This window comes from Labeo rohita, chromosome 3 (assembly GCF_022985175.1).
Source record: "Labeo rohita strain BAU-BD-2019 chromosome 3, IGBB_LRoh.1.0, whole genome shotgun sequence".
Classification (NCBI taxonomy): Eukaryota; Metazoa; Chordata; class Actinopteri; order Cypriniformes; family Cyprinidae; genus Labeo; species Labeo rohita.
In genome coordinates, this window is record NC_066871.1 from 22,056,769 (window position 1) to 22,076,895 (window position 20,127).

General features: G+C 39.1%; 1 protein-coding gene across 1 annotated transcript in view; it reads right to left on the bottom strand.

Annotated features, from left to right (window-relative positions):
- Window positions 1-20,127, bottom strand: part of septin12 (septin 12) — a 72,988-nt gene that overhangs the window by 52,441 nt on the left and 420 nt on the right. Inside the window, exon 2 of the mRNA XM_051102158.1 lies at window positions 10,009-11,319. Within this exon, the coding sequence (XP_050958115.1) occupies window positions 10,009-11,319 (1,311 nt within the window). The remainder of the gene's footprint in view (window positions 1-10,008; window positions 11,320-20,127) is intronic.

Here is a 20,127-nt window from a genome sequence, read left to right on the forward strand (position 1 = left end):
AGTTTAGAAAGCTAACATGCAAAGAAAGTCAAACGCACTTTACAACAAAAAGGTAAAACAACGATGTTGGATGATTTTAAACTTGGAGGAGAAAATGAGATGGAGTTTTCTGCCCTACTCTTTTGAACCAGAGTAACACAGATGAAGAACTAACCACATGTGACCTTTCCAATGTGATTATGTAATGCTTGAAGTCATGGACGTATACCACAGAGCTGGTGCAAACAAGCATTTGTGGTTAAAAAGTATAGAAACTGTTGTTGTTGTTTTTTAGAAAATGACCAATCGTTTTGCTAGATAAGACCCTTAGTCCTTAGCTGGGATCGTGTAGAGCCCTTTGAAGCTGCACTGAAACTGCAATTTTGGCCCTTCAACCCACTGATCCCCACTGCAGTTCACTACAAAAAGAAAAAAAACCCTGGAATGTTTTCCTCAAAAACCTTAATTTCTTTTCAACTGAAGAAAGAAAGATATGTCTTGGATGACACAGGGGTGAGCAAATTATTAGGAAATTTTTATTCTGGAAGTGAACTAATTCTTTAAACTCTGACTGGTGTCTCATGCAACACTATTAAGTCGTGCAGCCTCTCATAAATGAAATCCTTTTAATACAATTACAATTGATGTACACATCCCGGGAAAATATATTATACACGGGCCGTCAGATTGTTGATATTGCTTGACTAATTATGTCTTTGTCTGTAGAAAGAGCGAAGAAGTCCCTGAAGTGAATTAGCAGCAGAAACAGGTTTTTCCCTCGTGTTAAATCACAAACTCCAAGCTAAGCCCCCCTCCTCGTGCCTGTTCGCCAGAGGAAAAATACAGATAGATCGAAAACGCCCCAAACCAGCTGCCATGCATTACTGCTGGCACTTTTTAAATCAGCAATTCTGTCCAAGGACCTGAATGATGTGCTCACTCCCTGTCACATGTTTGGAATGAGCTGTGTGCACAGCCCATTAGCAGATTGGCTGTTTGAGACAATATACCACTCGTTATTAGTGGACAACATATATCGTTACCGGCTGCTTTAATGTTGGCTCAAACTGTGAAAAGGAAAGTTTACTTGTTAGCGAAACGACAAACTTTAGTACAAAAGCTGGATTACCCACATAAACTACATAAAACGTGTTTGCTTCTGCTCCATTGAGACCTCATTCAAGTTATTCATGAATACTGAAACCGCAATTCTATACAACTGAACAACAATGTCAGTATAACTGATGTTGCTCTTAAGCACTTGTGGCATTATTTGTTTAGGAAGCAGGCCAGATTTAACAAAGATTTCCCTGTCTAAAGTGTAAAAAAACCCTCCCAGAGAACCTTTGCATCCACAATATCAGGTTAATAAAACCTGTCCTGTGTTGTTATCGGCGTATTGTGTTAAACTCAATAAGGCTCGCTCCCCACACAAACTGTCAACACAACTGAACATCTGAACTCATGATGTGTACATACTTCCCTCAGGCTGAAAATAGTTTTCCACTAAGAATTAATTAATCCCATCCAATTATCTACTTTTTCCCAAACCTCCTCATTTCTCTGATCAGTCACAAAGCCCCCTAAGCAGCTGATCTGAACTTAGTCACATCAAGACTATCAAGCCTAAAACAAAAATGGAAGGCAATCCTGTGGGTCACCATCATGTTGTTTATTTTCTGAATATCCAACAAACTGAAACAGGCTTCCCGAACTCTTAAAGGGGTCATCGGATGCCCATTTTCCAGAAGTTGATATGATCCGTTAGGGTCTTAATGAGAAGTCTATAACATACTTTGGTTAAAATTTCTTAGTGGTAGTGTAAAAAACACCCTTTTTACCTTGTCAAAATCAGCCGCTTTTAGACGAGCCGTTCTGTTGCATTTGCCTTTAAATGCTAATAAGCTCTGCTCACTCCACCCCTCTCTTCTGTGGGGTGACGAGCCATTCTGTGTACTTTAACCGCAATTAGTCGTGAACCTTGCTAACTAGCACATTATTAAAAAAGGTGATTTGCAAAGATGTATAAAAAAAGCCTGATACTCACTTCTGCTGTAGGTAAAGCTGCATCACAAATGATTTGCGCCAACATAGACACATTTATGTAGATCGCCGGCCGCATTTCCTTCTAAAACGAAAGTAACGTTAATCCTCTGCGTCTTCAGCGGCTCAGATGTCGGGAGTAAATGATGACTGCTATGATCATTATTACATCCAACAACAAAACACCTCAATTGCTCAACTGGAGACATTCTTGTCTTTCCCTGCAACGGAGTCGACACAATGGTGGTTGGACTGTTACAGCTCATCAGGGCGGGTCTAAGGTAAGATGGTCATGTCAATCAACAATCGTGGGAGCAGCCTTAGTCTGTGTGACATCACACCAACAAAAAGCTGAGAACGGCTCGATTTGAAAAAGGGGATATTACTTAAAAAGATTACAAAACTTCCACTGGCTGGATTTTTATCATTATAGGGTGGTTCCCATAACTTCCCATAAGCATTATATTGTTCATTCAGTCTGATTCGTGAATGCGGAACGCGCAGGGACACAAGAGGCGGGATTTATCGCATGAACCAATCACAGCCAAACATAACCAGTCATATCCAATCATATCGTGATGAATGCCACCTCTCATATGACTTTCCCCAATTCATTCTCAATTACCCCCCACCAAACTCACGGCACGCTTTAGGGGGTCTGTTAAAACTCAACGGGCTCAGAGGAGGCAAGAGAGTAGCAGACTCCCGCTGTAATTTTATCTGCTGGTGTCACTGTTGGACAATGTTTCTTTAGAAAAACAAGTAGCTCAAAGCATTATGAAATTAGCCCAAATATTTCATATGAACCCCTATAAGGGACAGGGGATGTGTCGAACTTTGTGAATGATGTGCTTGTGAATTCTGTGGAGATCTGTGTGGAATTCTCTGGCAGCAGATTCCATCCAGGTACTCCTGACTGGTTCTGTAAAGAATGTCGATCACGCCTGAGTTTAATCTTCATGCCTTAAACAGGAAGTCCCGATATCTGAAGCAATTTCTCTTTAAAAATGTGAATTTTACTTCATCTTTATCCTTTTTTAAATGTAGCTGATGAATGTGAGGCCAAACACTAGATTTAAAAGCTCGTCCTTCAGTTATCAGCATTGACTTTGCCAGCTCAGAGGATTAGATGAGGTCAAATGTGACCCAGAGGGGCATATTTTCCTCTCATGGAAATGAGTGCTATCATGTTTAACTCGACTCACAAGCAGTACCTTTACACATAAACATTACAGAGCACCTGAAGGTTGCTATGGTAATTTGTAAAAGCTCCACTAGACTTAATACTGGGTTGTTGTGGAATGGCACACACACACACACACACACACACTCACACAATGCCGCTCAAACCCATAAACACTGCTCATCTCTTCAACACCTCAGACAGCGTGCACAGGTAATAAATCATCGACGACAGCAAGCTAAATTATGCTAAATGGGGAGAAGACATATCCAAATCTTTCTCAGAGAAGAGCACCAGGTTCACACGTGGATAAATGTTCTGGTAAACAGGCAAGTCGATCCCATTACTGACCCACCTCTATGGGCCTAAGATAAGAATACTGCTGCTTGTTACTGTTGTCTTATCTGCTAAGGAAACACATTTCCTTCTCAATACAAAAGAAGCTGTGATATGACTAGAAATGGCACCAAACATGAACCATAAACAGCCTAAAAAAAAGAAATTAATTAGAAATTAATTAGAAATAATAAAATCTGTTGTACTCAACTGGCCATTAAAAAAAAAAAAAATCACTTTTGCCCTCTGAACTTCCTGTATATTTAGAAACAATGAAACTGATGAAGTAACTAAACTGTTTAAACTTTTTTCTACAAAGCAGAGCACTCTCTTGTTCTCTCCCTAAGCTGGAGGGGATAATGGGAGGGTGGCCTTAAACATCTGCTTGCGAAGAATTTATTCCCTAAATCATTGTCATTAGATCCAGAATAAATTGTGCTGTAAAAGGGAGCAAAGAGCTTTCAGCCTTCATCAGACAAGTGGAGACATGAAGCCAAGACCTAGGAGAAGGGGGAAGCAAGGAGAGAGCGGCTTACATGGAAAAAAACTTTTTCATTTTGACTGGATTTCAATACTGTGAAAATGCAGAAAGCAGCACTTTGACTGATATGAAGAAATAGCGAAGTTAATGGAATTTCACACTCCGGATATGTGAGGAACTTCTAAGGTCATCGTGATGAAAAGAAACGCAACTCATCAGCAGACTCCAGACATGCTTTATTTTACCACATAAGTAGCTGAGGCGGTTTCAGAAGAGAAAACATCGTCTGTTCTGGAGGTCTTGCTGTATTTATGAGCAGCTTCAAAGATGATTTCACTCGCTCTCTCTGTTAGAGGAAGAGAGCGGAAGAAGACCCTTTGGCTGTTTTTGTTGTCATGTTTTTTTACTAGCAAAACATCTTGGAGCAGAAGGGAGTGATAGCAAAACAATAATTTAAGCAGCTAACATGCATTAGCGGAACATTTTTCATTTTTACAGCCAGTTGTAACACGATGAATGATTTTACAGCACCTACTATATATGTCTATGTCAGTGTTAGACTTCAATAAATGTGAGAAACAAGAAGCGCAGAACATGAGTCAGTCTGCCTCATCAACTGGTAAAATGGTTTACAGTCATAAGTAGCCTAGCACAAAAAAGCCTTGGAGGAAAAAAAAGAAAGACCCCTCTCTCTTTTTTTAACACAAAAAAAACAGTAAAAACAGTTTCTCTGTGCTGCTAAAACATTGCCCTGTTTGTTTGGGAATTCCGACCAGCCCAGCATAGCAACACCGGCTCAACCAATGATGTGAGTTTGGGTGCAAGGCTATCTTTTCAGTTAGCCAGTAGAAGATGCCAGAAATGTTCATTAAAACCAATCATTATTTTTTGCAATTCTTTTTGGTGGTATGCTGTCAAAACATTGTTTGTTTGAGAATTTCAACCATACCAGCATAGTAACCCTGGCTTAACCTATGATGTGAGTTTGGGGCAGGTCTATCAGTTTGGCTGGCCAATGGAAGATGACAGAAATGTTCATTACAACTATTACTTTCGCAATTCTGTTTGGTGATGCTAGTGATGCAAAAATTACACACTTCACCTTTAAAGGGGTCATCGGATGCAAAACTCACTTTTACACTTTTACTTTATTTTTTGAAGGAAATGCAGTCGGCGATCTACATCTGCAGTCGGCGATCTGTTTGCGCAAATCATTTGTGATACAGCTTCACCTACAGCAGAAGTGAGTATAAGGTTTTTTTTTTGCATCTTTGCAAATTGGCTAGCAAGTTTTGCGGCTAAAGTAAACATTATGGCTTGTCACCCCACAGAAGAGAGGGGCAGAGTGAGCAGAGCTCATTAGCATTTAAAGGAACATGCAACAGAACGGTTCGCTCTAAAAAGGGCTGATTTTGACAAGGTAAAAAGGGTGTTTTTTACACTACCACTGAGAATTTTTAACCAAAATATGTTATAGACTTCTCATTAAGACCCTAAAGAATCATATCAACTTGTGGAAAAAATGGGCATCTGATTACCCCTTTAAGCAATTATTAAGAATTTTTTCTAGAGCATCTGTATTTAACAGATGAAAACAGGGTTGAAATATGAATTTGGAATGGCATACTAGTACCTACTACCTCCTCTGAAGTGTGCATCTGTTGTATGTAGTATGTTAGCACTGGTGTTACAGGAACACTTTTTTACTGCACAATTGCCTACACATAACTATCTGATTTTAGGCTTTTATTTTAATTTATTATCATTGCAGAGCTATTTCAGGACAAGCAGTTGTGGTTAAAAAGTATATGAATTTATTTATTTTTTTTTTTAGAAAAAGACATTGTTTTACAAGATAAGATCCTTATTCCTTAGCTGGGATCATGTAGAGCCCTTTGAAGCTACACTGAAACTGCAAATTGGACCTTCAACCTGTTGGCCACCACTGAAGTCCACTATATGGAGAAAAGTCTTGGAATGTTTTCCTCAAAGACCTTCATTCCTTTGCAACTGATGACAGAAAGACATGAACATCTTGGATCACATAGGGGTTAGTAAATAGTACATTTTTATTCTGAAAGTGAACTTATCCTTTAAAAACCAAGTTCTTTCTTAAATAGAGTATATATTCTTAAAAAAAAAAAAAAAAAAGTCAACGTACTTCAAATCATAATGATAACCCTATCCTATATGATTGCTTACAGTCACAGTGTTAGAGGTCTTTACTGATAGCATAAATGAATTGGGAAGTCCCAGGACAGCTATAAACACAGTTGGGAGCGTGTCGTGTGTTTGGGCTCAGCAGTGAATGATCTTTTCCCTTGTTATCACAGGAAACTGTGCAAAGGGCCTACATATAGCTCAATGATGGGTGGATGACGTAAGGCCTAAATATACACCCATTTCAAAAAATAAAACAAGTCATAATGCACATGGAACACGATGAAAACATGGGCGGGCATTTCCCATTTGCTCTGTGAAAGGGCTACATCCGCACGCACTGCGCCCAGATATTTTGAGGGAAAAAATGAAAAGAAAACAAGACACCACAGAACCTCTGAAAACACTGCCTGAAGCAGATAGCATGACATAAACAGCACCCACGTCCCAGACTTCCACTGATGCAACTATTGGGAAGTCGGTTTCATCCGAACCCATCAGCGCAGCCTTTACAGCTCAACCATCTGACAAACAGCAAACAGCACAGCTCAGCCTGAGGTACAAGCCTGGGGCGGCACCTATTTTGCCACACTTCCTAACACTGGAAATTATAAATCACTGTGTAAATGAAGTCGTGTTTATGTTTCAGAGATGCTTCAGCGTGGGGGGCTGGCTGCCTGGGATCAGCACAGATGTCAAGACGCCCACCCTGATGTTAGCTTACTCGTGAGACGCACAACCAGAAAGCTACATACAAGAAGGATCTACGTGTCCAAACATAGTTGCAGGCGCCCACTGATTCCCTCCAGTTCAATGCTCTCTGTTTTCTCAGGTCAGGAAATGCACCCCTCTCCCCTCTGCAACATGACCCCAGGAAGTGAAGACGGAGGGAAAAACACAACAGAAAGAGGCAAATATACAACATGTGGAGCTGAAAATTCCCCGGCTCATTTCTGGTCAGACAAAATCAAACGCACAGCTTTCCCAACACGTATTTTTGGCTAAAATATGTCAATATTAATTACGCTTTGTGGTACGCCACTGCAATATCCAACATGTTGCCATTTATGTGGATCCAACATGCACATATGTCACCATTTTAGGGCTTTGCCATAGCTCCACAGAGGTGTAACACACCATAATTATGTCATTAATGTTAGCAACCAACATTTATAGAAACCTAACCCCATCCTCATCATTACTATTAGGCTATTGATTCAAGATTTAGGGCTATTACGTTTTCTGTTTGCTCATATTGTTTCTATCAACAGTCTTATCCATTTCTGTTGTCTCAGTGTCATAAATACACTCAAAAAGACAAATGCTGAATTTGAAATGCATAAATATATAACAGAAATAGTAAAAACAGTATGGTAGTATGCCATTTCCAATTCAGTCTCGATCTGGTTTCTCATTCAAGTATATGGAAGAGCTGTGTGTTTGCCAATTTCAAAGTATCCAAAAACATGGTAAATAGTTGTTGCTGGGTCTAGTGTCGCCACAATAACAAAATGTACCAGTTATTGAGTGTAACTGCTTTCAAATGTGGCTTTTTTTCAGTTGACTGTAAGAGAAAATTGGAGCAATTCTAGGGCCCTATGAAATCAGTTTTATTTTTTCAATTTTTTTTTCACCAGTTTTAATTTTTGCAGACTCTGAATTAATGGTTAAATTAAATTTTATTAATCGAAAAGCATGTCTAATTAATTGGAATTATGAAACTGACAAGATTTAAAAGAAATTTATTAAAAGTGTAATGCCTTATGTTGAAATATGCTTTATTTTTTTCTCAGATAAAGATTTAATTTTTTTATTAACCAAATTCTGTGTTTCCATTTATTTTCTGGATTCCATTTTAATGGTTTCATTACATTTTAATAATCAAAAGCATCTCTAAATAATTGATTTTTGTAAAAAAAACTTTTTTCATTAATACTGTTGTGCATTTACATTTTTCTGGTAAATATTTCTTAAAGTAATGTTTTAATAATAGTTGTATTAGTAGTAGTAGTACTATTATTAGATTAAATAATATATTATCTGTCACAATTTCTTCAAGTTAAATCAAACTATTATTTTGACGGGTTGCTGTGAAGACCTTTAAGTTTCTGTTTGTATATGATACCATGGTAATTTTGGTTTTTCTCACAAGAAATTTGACATACAGAAGGATTTAAATTTAAATAGTATTTTGTGGCTTAATATTCACAGACTCTAGTCCATATCACACTTTGATTTAAGTGTACTGACATACTTTCAGTTTATTCATCCAAAATTTGGCAAATTCCATGAAATTCCATCTTTTTATGACTGGATTCCGCAATTCCATCAGTGTTTTCCACATCACGGAAATCAAGAGGCCCTACAATTATGATGAACAGTCTTGCATAAAATGTTTGTTCAGAGAAAAAAAAAAAAAAACGGTATTCTACCCTATAAGTACAGTTTACTGGAAAAAACATGCTGTTCATAGAAATGTATTGTTAATTTTTATTAGTGGTGTCAAAATAAGCACATTAATGCAGGCATTTATTTTTTTGCTTCAGTTTAACGTGTTAAAAATATTTAATACAATTAATGCAGGGGTGAGGCCATGTTTGGCCTCCCCACTCACAACTGCTAAAGAATGGCACTCATTTAGACACAGAACGTCTTTACAAGCACATCAAACGGGAGGCTTTTCAGACACACACTCCAACTCCCCAGGCACGAGCACGGAAATGGTACTAGTGACTAAGAGCCTCAGTAGAACAACAATGAATTGCAGTCAGATGAGATGTTGTCAGGCCATATGTCAGTAAAAATTAATCTTCCTGTCCTGTCAGCCGTTATACTGTGCTCGTAGCGCGCGCTCTTAAAGTGCACACACATGTGCCGGCACAAGCTGTATTAGGTTATATTAAAGCGCTGTATCATATTCAAACCCAAATAAATCGATTGACACCACTCATTTTAATGGAATGTTCTGTAAATTTTAGTTAACAACAGTCACGAAGGACAGTGGAGATTGGTGTCACCCCTGTGATGAAGTCAATTTGGATCTGCTAAATGAATAAATGTGAAAGTAAATGTACTTCAAAGACTAACATCCTGACTCAAAAGATATTTGACACCAGAGCGTGACAATACATAATGACCATGGTGCTGAGTCTAAACTTTCCACCCTATATATGCTTTCCACCCTGATGCCTTTGACATTACTAAGCTTCAGTTCTGAATTCATTATTGTCAACTGCTATGTAAAGCCATACATAAGAACATAATTATGGAGCCAAGACTCCAAACCCTGTCTGGATTGCACTAATCCCAACGGTAAGTAAGGTAGGCATCTCTGGATTGGGTGAGATCACGGTAGCAGAGATTGACACACCTGAGAAATTTAACTGTATGAGGGGCTGATTCTGTAGCCTCTGGCAGCGTTCGACTCAGCTATGTCTGCCAGGGATCACTTTACTGGGTAGGCAGTGATGACAGGCTCCCCTGAACTGTTATCACTGTTTGCACTCAGCTATTTGTTGATATGCCAGGAATTCCTCTTTTTTTGTGTGTTTTTTCTTCTCTCCCATCACCATTTTTTCTACAGTACGTCAGTAAGGTGCAGAAAGACAGCTGCGATGACAGCAGCACTTCAAATAAAGTGCTGCCTTTAGACCCACACAGTTCTGTTTACCTAACTAATTGTATTCATCGCAAAGGGCATACCTCCCATTTTAAGTGCATGCTCAATAGAAAATCTTTTTTCCGACATGAGGCGTAACCACCAGTGGCATTGACACAATTCTTCTGGTTAACTTTAAAAACTAGACTATTAAGGACACTAACTTACCTTCTGATCTCATGAACTCCTTACGTTGTATGGCTGGTGAGTCCTTTTTGATGCCATTACTCAGTGGGATGACCAGACTTGGCTCAGGCACTGGCACTTTAGTCTCCACTTTGGAGAAAGAGGCGATCCGCTGTAATATGGACCCCACACTCTCTTTGGCATGGATATCGTCCTGATCGATATCATTGCTGATTGCCATCTGTCGTGACAGGTGAGGTGAGGCAGGGGCCACCTGGACCACTTGGGGCTTAGAGACAACGTTGAACTGTGGAGTCTGGGCTGGAGACAGAGGCACAGGAGATTCGCTGATGTTGGGTACTGGGATAGCTCCAGGAGGAGTGATGGGCTCTTTCTTTTCAGTGATGTTGTTGTTGTTGTTGTGGGCCATGGGGAGGTCGGTGCTGTCCAGGCTGCTGATGGATGCAGAGGGACTTGCTGAGACAGTGGGACTGCTGGATAGCGTGTGGAATCTTGGAGGTGGCTTAGGTGCTCCCGGAGATTCCGTCTGAGACTTGAAAACCAAGTTGTCAAGGTCAAGAGGGAACTTGTTGAGGCGCACCGGATCTTTAGGTCTAGGTGTCTGGCTGTTGAAAGAGGAGTCCCTTGCGAAGGTACTGCTGTTCTGGATGTTATGGGGACTTGTGTTCCACTGCGGACCTGTATTGGTGAATCGTGAACCAGGCGAAATCACTCGTCTCATTCCTGCAGTCTCCATCTGGAGGTCCAAAGAAGGCATGGAGCCATGGCTAATACCCATGGGTTCAGTCGGGATGACCAGAGGACCCTCCAGCTCCGAATGGAACATGTTTCCATGTGAGGAGAACTTCTTCAGGGCAGGGCTGCCTAAACGTTGGGCCTTGAATTCCCCAACACCAACAGGACTCTGGGGAGGGCTTGTGTAGGAGCAGAGTTTTGAAGAGGCCTGGTACTCCAGACTAGAAGAGGAGCTGTGGAGACTGTCGTTGTCACTTCCTGGCCCAGAAGACGAAGTGAAGCCATTTGGGTTGAATTTGTTTTGAAAAGAGGCAGCTCGGTTGATCCCAGTGTTGGCATTGATAGTGGGCTTTCCCATTGTCCCACGGTTGAAGGAGAGACTGGACACCATCCTATTTTTCAAAACGGGGCTCTGGGCAGGACTGCAGCTAATACTAATCCTGGAGCGATAAGGAGGAGACACTTGGTTCCCTGGACTCCTCACATCATTTGTCTTGTTGAGGATTGCACTCGGGCTGATGGGAGATGTGACAGAAGACGTAGGGGAGAATGTGGGGATCTCATTCACATCATCAATATCAAAGGACCTCTTCAGAGCTGTATAAAGGAAGAAGACACAAACTTGATTAATTTCCAATGTCAGAAGACACTCTTGAAGGCTTAATGAATAATAAAAGAGAAATCCTAAAATGAGCTAGGTTAAATTGTACCTAATAACCAAAGGGCAAATTTCAGTTCCAGAAACTCTAGGCTATAATTTTTCAGGTAATACATTTCCAAATTGGTGATAATACTGATAATACATCAAAGTTTTGGACTTCTTTCATGATAGAAATCATAAATCAGCTACGACAGTCATTTCCTGTTTTTGATTTAAAGAGGCACTAAAACCTTAAAAGGATACACTTCACGGTGAGGGCAGCCTGGAGCTCTCTCTGAATGGACGCCTGTCAGACAGATTTTGAAGGGCCAAGCCATAATTACAATGGTGTCTGTGCAATCTTGCTTTGAGGGTGATATAACAACTGTGAACAGATATGCTTTATTCTAGCACCCAGGTTAGGTTTCACAAGTCATTATGAGACTGGAAAACATTTTCACACAGCACAAATATCCAGTAATGACAATAGAGACAATAATTCACTAATACTGAAATTATTATAAATATGCTTAGTCTAGATAAATTAACATACATGACCTTGGACTACAAAGTCAGTCATAAGGGTACATTTTTTGAAATTGAGATTTATAAATCATCTGAAAGATGAATAAATAAGCTTTCCATTTAGGTATGGTTTGTTAGGATAGGGCAATATTTGGCCGTGATACAGCTGTTTGAAAATCTGGAATCTGAGGGTGCAAAATATCTAAACATTGAGAAAAAAAAACACCTTTAAAGTTGTCCAAATGAAGTTCTTAGCAATGCATATTACTAATCAGTTTTGATATATTTACGGTAGGAAATTTACAAAATAACTTAATGGAACACGATCTTTACTTAATATCCTAATGATTTTTGGCACAAAAGAAAAATCAATCATTTTGACCCATACAATGTATTTTTGGTTATTGCTACAAATATACTTGTGTGACCTATGATTTTGTGGTCCAGTGTCACATATGGTTAGTTTGAGATATGATCATAAAAAAAAAAAAACATGCTAGCATTACCAGAAAACAAGACAAAGCATACTGATTATGAATCATGAATATGAAAACAGATGACTTAAAATACCTGTGAAGTAAACATTGTTCATGTCACTTCCAGTGTTGGGAAGGTTACTTTGGAAATGTAATAGGTTATAGATTGTTACCCTATATAAACTGTAATAAGGAGTGTAACAATTTCAATTGCTTTATTAAAGTAATCTAACTCATTATATTTGATTACTTTTTGATTACTTTTCTAATTTTAAGAGTTCATTTGCAAAAACTGATAAATGCCATTTTCAAAAAAAAAAAAAAAAAAAAAAAAAAAAAAAAAGAAAGAACGAACTGAGTGCCATGCATTATTCTCCACATATAGCACGATCTGAGCCCCAAACACATTTTGTCGAAAAAGCCGCTATTATCCACTTTCAAGGCATCGTAATTTCACCTTTTACTGCAGAAGCTGACAAGTGCCTTAAACTGATAAGTCCATTTTAGCGAATCAGCGTGCTGTATTCAGGTCAGGTGACAAGGCTGCCAGTCATTTTGAAAAAGACGCGCTAGATGAGAGGAATTTTGTCAAAGCGGACTAAAAATGATTGAGGATGGATAATTTTGATGGATAAAACTTGATGAACCCGTGATATCTTCTTCAGGGCGTAACAGGAAAAGCTGAAAGTTTTTCAAAGAATCTTGCAAAAGCAGCATGTTACAATCGTGAGGAAAAACTGTGTGTAATCACAGCAGTACAGTCTATGATCACAACCATAGATATGTATATATATCTATGATCACAACAACAATGTTTGTCAAGCATCTAAATTGTCAGATGATGAGATTACAAAGATAAAAGTATTTTTTTAAACTCTAAAACATGAAATGTGTAGTTATCTGCTTTTGCTATAAAACAAACTTTTTTATATAAAGAGTTCGGTTGCAAAAGCCTCTAAGCCTCACTTTAGACCAAGATGACTTTCAGCTGGTTTTGCATCTGAACTCTTTATATATATATATATATATATATATATATATATATATATATATATATATAAACATACTTACATTTATTTTGTAATTAAATTATGTAATTCCATTACGTGCAACTAGTTACTCGCCAACACTGGTCACCCCTACATCAACTTTAAAAGCATAATGACATTTGCGGTCAATTTCAAAACATGTGCCAAGAAAATGTACAATAAGACAGTGGAAACAGTCTCTCGTGGGGCTGAACGGTAAGTCTACACCTGGAGCATGTAAATTGTGGTGACACTGTATAATCCCCTCATTCTCAGAAGCAGCAACACAAAGCCGAAGGCAAACAGTGCTTTCCGACCTTTTCCCTTTGTGAGAGGCAGTGGCTTTTCCTCTAGCACAAAGGACCGATTCAAAGACACAGTGTCAGGGGCTGAAGGCTTGGATTACAACAGTCCTTCACCGTGACTGAAAATTCCAGTGGCGAACAGTACAAATGTCCTAACAGCTCAGTGGCAGACCCAATTAGAAGTGGCAGCTTGAGCATTTCATGTAGACACCATTGCGCCATGTGATGACAATTGGATGTGTCTAGGGTGTGATGCCATGCAGTTGCGGACTATCAAGGCTCACGTGCCATCTTTGGCATATCATACACCCAGGCACCATTACAGAATGTCAGAGGCAAATCCTGAGATTTTCAACCCTCTTCAGGTGATGCCTTGTGTAAACAAGCAGATATCAGTGTGAAGCTATGATAGCATCGTACCCAGCAGCTCTGATTTTATCTTCGCCCGGCAGGGGGCAGGGCTGGAGCCAGGGCCGCCTATCTTCCCATAGGGTATGCTACCAATTAGAGTCACAAAGACCACAGGCACTAAATGAAATCACATTTCACGCAGGAACAGCCCACTCTTTTACAGTGAGGAGACCACAGACCCTTTGTTTTAGCTCACCCATCATCTTCCGCACAGCTGTGAAAGTTTAGGCCTAATCGAATTCCAGCAGCAAGTCCCTTGGTAAGGCCGTCTGTGCATCGCTGTTACAAGCAATGTCACTCTCTGCAGCGCCCCAGAAGGCATTTAATACAAGAAGAACACCATTAGGGTGCCATTTGATTCAATGGAGGAGAGGTTAAAGTTGCCATGTGTACTCTCACAGTGGCACTCAGCGTGATGGAGAAGTGCACTTTGGCAAAGAAGTACGCACCACTTTAGCTGACTGCAGTTTCGGAAAAGACACGGAGCAAAGGAGGGACAGCAAACCGAGTGGCACAGTCGAACAGCTTTTTTACGGTGCAGCACATGCAAGTGTAAACTTGTACTCCCCTTTGACTGAGATAAAAAGGGGCCGGTATCAGGTAATTACTGGCACCCTGTCAAACGCTCAGGAAATAATTACGCTGGCAGCCGAGCGCACCATCTCTGTGCTGTTCAATATTCTTTCTCACAGCTTTGCTGCAGTTTAATCCTCTCTGTTAACACATGGAGCAGCACAATGCCTGCAGAATCTGATAAAAGAGAGGAACCTGAGAAGCTCCTTCTTCACCCTGCTCTCTTTTTCCAAACGACTGAGTCTCGATGCTGTTTGCTGCGTGTTATGGCTGTTTGGGAAATGGGAGAGATGTCAGTGCCTCCTGTGATGATTATACGCTTCCTGTCAAATCATTTGTGGACATTCCTTCATTAAGGACATTTGGGGTTTTTGTAATTTCCTGTTAACCAGGTTCAATGTAACTTGGGACTGTTTGACCCTTGGGGAAATAGCTGATGCACTCATTGGCTAAATAAACATAGATCCCCGAATGGTTTCTGAATCATTTGGGAATTAAAGTTATCGTTTCAAATTTACATTTCTTATCTCTGTGAAACAGAAAAGAACATTTCAACAGTTTTCATCCATACAACGTGAGGTTCAAAACATTATTGCACCCCACTGATGGACAATGTCATGTTTGGTACGATGAGGCTGAATAAATGATGACAGAATTTTTATTTTTGGATGCTGTCAGCCACATATAACTAAAATACCTAATTCATAATAATTCATGTTTTTTGAGCAGCAAATCAGAATATTAGAATGCGTTCTGAAGGATCATCAGCTTTGAAATCTAAATTACATTTTACATTTACAATAGAAATCTGTTATTTTAAATAGTAAAAATATTTCAAAATTTTACTGTTCTTGCTGTACTTTGGATCAAATAAATGCAGACCTGGTGAGCAGAAGAGGCTTCTTTAAAAAAATCTTACTGTTTTGTCTTACAAACTTTTGACTGGTAGTGTATATGTGACCCGTTCTAAAGGAGGCCATATTCAGAAAAACAAAAGAGATTTTCCTCATGCGTACTGTGCGTTCAAATAGATTCAAGATCATGCAGTTCATTGTTTACGACACTAGCTGCCATGCTACTTTGGACCTAAGGTTTATGGTGAGGGGCTGCAAGGCAAACAGAGAAAGGCCTGGGGATGATTGCAGAGGGGGTCGTCAAAGAGACAGGTGGGGGAGGTCAAGGGAAGACCATACAGTCACTGATGCATGTATATTATCTATCCATGACATTTCTGTTAAACACATACAGATCTTATGCTGATAATCAGCAACAATTCCAGTGTAAATTTCCCTCATCTGATAGTCCTGAGAGGGAAAGTTTAAGAGATGCACCTATAGGGAGAGTAAATTGTTGGCCAGGCAGATGGGGGTACTGGGGGGGCAAGTTTGGGCCTGTTGTGGTTTTCCATCCCCCACTATTGCATTCCTCACAGGTATTCCCAGACGACCCCTTGAAACACCACCCTAAGCACATAGCTCAGACGTTGCTCGGACCACCTCTGCTAAGGCACATCTGGAAGCTGAATTCCGAGCTGCCATTTTCAGCATTGCAGCGATGCGAATAAGGCGCTGCATTCACACCCCCCGGGGGCCATGAAAAACTTTCACACAGTTAGAGATACTCTCTGTTACGCCTTTTGACTTGAATTTAGCTCCTTCATCATCCTGATCCAGGATAGCATGTGCTATTCAACACCAGTGTTCTTTCATTACCATTTCAGATTTGGTATCTAATGTTCCAAATGGGAAAGAAGATTAAAACAAGCGTGAAAAAAAGGAACTCGTGGCTGATAATGGCATTCAATGGGCTTCAGTCCACATACACTCAATATGTGGTATCAACTGTCAGGCAATTACATAGAAACATGCCTGAGCCACTTTGTGCTCTCCAGGATTCATGTGTCTTTCTAATTGTATCTTGGCAGGTTTTTGTAGAATCTGATCTAAGAGAAACATCTCAGAAACTACCTTTTCTATATACCGATCAAAGAGTAAACAAATAATAAATAAAGCTAGACCATCTTGTACAGACGCCTAGTTTTGGGTGGACCTGTTTTTAGAAATGATAATCAAACTGAGGTTGAGCTGAGATAGAAATAATGCATAAACTTACTGTTTAATACTAACCTTCCCTTGCCTCCATAAACTACCATTTACACCCCAATAATTTTGAAAGATGAAGTTATAATTAGTGTTTTGTAAGTTTGCCACATGACAAATTTAGAAGGTATGTGCACATATGTGACCCTGGATCACAAAACCATCATAAAGGTCAATTTATGAATCTCAAAATTGAGATTTATACACCATCTGAAATTGAATAAATAGGCTTTCCATTGATGTATAGTTTGGATAGGACAATATTTGGTCGAGATACAACTATTTGAAAACCTAAGGGTGCAAAAAAAAATTAAAATATTGAGAAAATTGCCTTTAAAGTTGTCCAAATAAAGTTCTTAACAATGTATATTACTAATCAAAAATTACGTTTTCATATATTTACAGTAGGAATTGTACAAAATATCTACAAAATATCAAAAAGATCTTTACTTAATTTCCTATTGATTTTTGGCATAAAAGAAAAATCAATAATTTTGACCCATACAATGTATTTTTGGCTATTGCTACAAATATACCCCAGCGACTTAAGACTGGTTTTCTGGTCCAGGGTCACATGAGTTTTGAGATACAGCCAAAAAAAGAAAAAAAAGAAAGAGGCATTATATTTTTGCAAATTGACCCACATTTGGTTTTAAGCATTGAACATGTGTACAATTTAACGATTTACGCCTGGAGCCATATTGAAATTTCAATATCTCTGGAACCGAAACATGTAGGGCCTTACAAATTAAGATGCCAAAAAGATAGTTTGTTAAAACCCAATATCTAAACGGGCATTAAGATATCTTTAATACCTCTTGAGTTACAGGCATGCAAACTTTGGAGTAAAAACTTGAAAAGTGCCCATTTTTGAATGATCACAATTGGCACATAATGCAACAAAAATTCCTGAAGTCAACAGATTTGACTAACAGACCTACCAATCTCTTTTTTAAATATAACATCATGATGCTGCCATCTTTCTTAAGTAATTTTTAACCCCATGTAATTTAGCTCTGAATCTCGGGTGAAAATTGCCATTTTGACCCCCTCTACAAAATAGTGGATTACTCAGTAAATATTCATCCATGATGTTTAATATTTTGACTTTCATCACTATACATGTCCATCTTCAGAAAATATTATTAGCAAAATCAAATATTTGAGCCAGGGAAGTTTCTGATTTGGTTGATTTGACATAGAATGACCCCATATTTTGTCTAGTAACTTATTAAAACACGTTAAGTGTGAACAGCCACAATTTGGACAACTATTTTGTGAAACAGTATTTGCTGAAGCATAAAAAAAACAGATAACGTCTCTGAAAAACATTAGGTCAAGTAGTGAGTCTTTCCATAAATGGCACATTTCTAGAGTTCAAGGTCTAAAGTTTCTAAAGTTCAAGGTCAATTTGTGTGTCATGTTGACTGACAAAAATTCATAACTAAACTTGGCAGTCTAATTTTTTCCCCTTCCCAGTAGTGTTTGTGCACACATACATAGACACAGTACACAGATATTTCATACAGACATTTAAGCCTCCCTTATCCCACAAGGCTTTACCAGGGGCCCTATATCTCCTCAATCTTTACTCTATGACTCCCATAATGCTGTGAGGAATGTACTGTATAGACTGAAAAAGCAATGGAAACCATCGTGTTTTGGTTTAATGTAGACTTTAATGAATCAGTACCACGAATCAAGCACATCTCAAAATGTAGCCTCAAGACACAGCATATGCCATCTCTAATGGGCCAGTCTCAAATTACACAACAGGAAGTTTGGGACTGGTTCTTTTGGACATATTTTGCCTTTCCTCATTTCCACACATTCACATTTACAGGAAATGCATCCGTCATCACCCGCTGAACAGCCATCTCCGTGCATCACAAAAGTTCATGCCTACAATTAAACTTCTACTGATAAGACATGGATGACTGCTTTTCACAGTCACTCGACCACAAACGGCCATATAAAAGAGCCAAGGATCTCACTATACGTCCCACAGCATTCCAAGAGGCGTTTTCCTCAGAATGAACAGCGGTTCTGTCTATCTTCACTCAAGCACATGGAGGCACACTGATCTCTTGTTCGGAAATGACCCTATTGGCTGGTTTGAGGTGAAGCTGAAAGAATGTAATGTCTCTCTTGTGGCATCTTCTACTAGGAATCACATGGCCTGGGTATGAACACTACGTCTTTCAACACATACATACTCAAAGTGATATGGACGCCGATGATCCCATCTTCTAGTTAAATCCAATTTCGCTCATCTCTAATCATGGTACTTTTTAAGAGCTTAATAAATTAGGGGTAACTGACAGAAATCAAGGCATGTCGAGTGATTTTGTTTAACGGATTGGCAAAACGTTCAGCTCTAGAAGGAACACACCCAGTGAACATATTTGTTTACTGCTTAGCAAGAGACACCTCAATCTTCCCTGTCATCATGTGTAATTGCCACAGTCTTGTTAAAAATGAGTTTTTGCTGAAACATCTACCAAAGAAACCGCTCCACAACATCAGCAAAAAGTGCTTCCTCAGACAGTATTTAGCCAACAACTGTTTCCACGTAGCACACAAATATAATAATAGATGGTGCTTGAACTAATTTGTTTTTCCTCTTCACATCAGCACCTGTCTAAACACTGAGAGAAACTATTGTTCTCCAGTCCCCGCTGTGTCCGTCCATGACGGATCTATTGGAAAGGGTGCCTCTCTTCCTCAGAAATGTGTGTCAGATTTAATAGTGGACACGGCTGTGGTGAGGGTTGTGAAGATGGTTCTTGACGCTCTGCAGTGCAAAGAAAGGTTTGGGAGCATGCTAAGATAATTACAGCAGCACACCAGTGGAATGTTAACACCATGCAACCGCACGACTTTCACTACATTAACTTTGTACAACTTTTGGAAGTTCTACAGAACAGATAGATAGATAGATAGATAGACCACACCTGCATCTCCTTTTGCAGTAACCAAAAGTACACTTGAATTAGGCCATGTTGTTTTATGAAAATAGATTCTGCATAAATTATAGACTTAATAGGACCACTTAAATACTGCCTAGGACCACTGAAAGATTGCCTTTCCAGTCTTCCATGTGCTTAGGGTCTGTATGGACAATGGATGTCTACACTTTAAGTCTTCACAAAGTATTGCTTTTCTATTAACATTATGATGAAACATATAAAAGAAACTTTCATAGACGTCCATAATCAAAAATTGCATGTCAAAACAGTCTAAAAGAGACTTAAAAAAGTTTTAAAAGAAAGAAATCCACATCCTAAATATTATTAATTTATCGACGCACATATCTGTATTTTTTATTTTACATACACATAGTGAAAA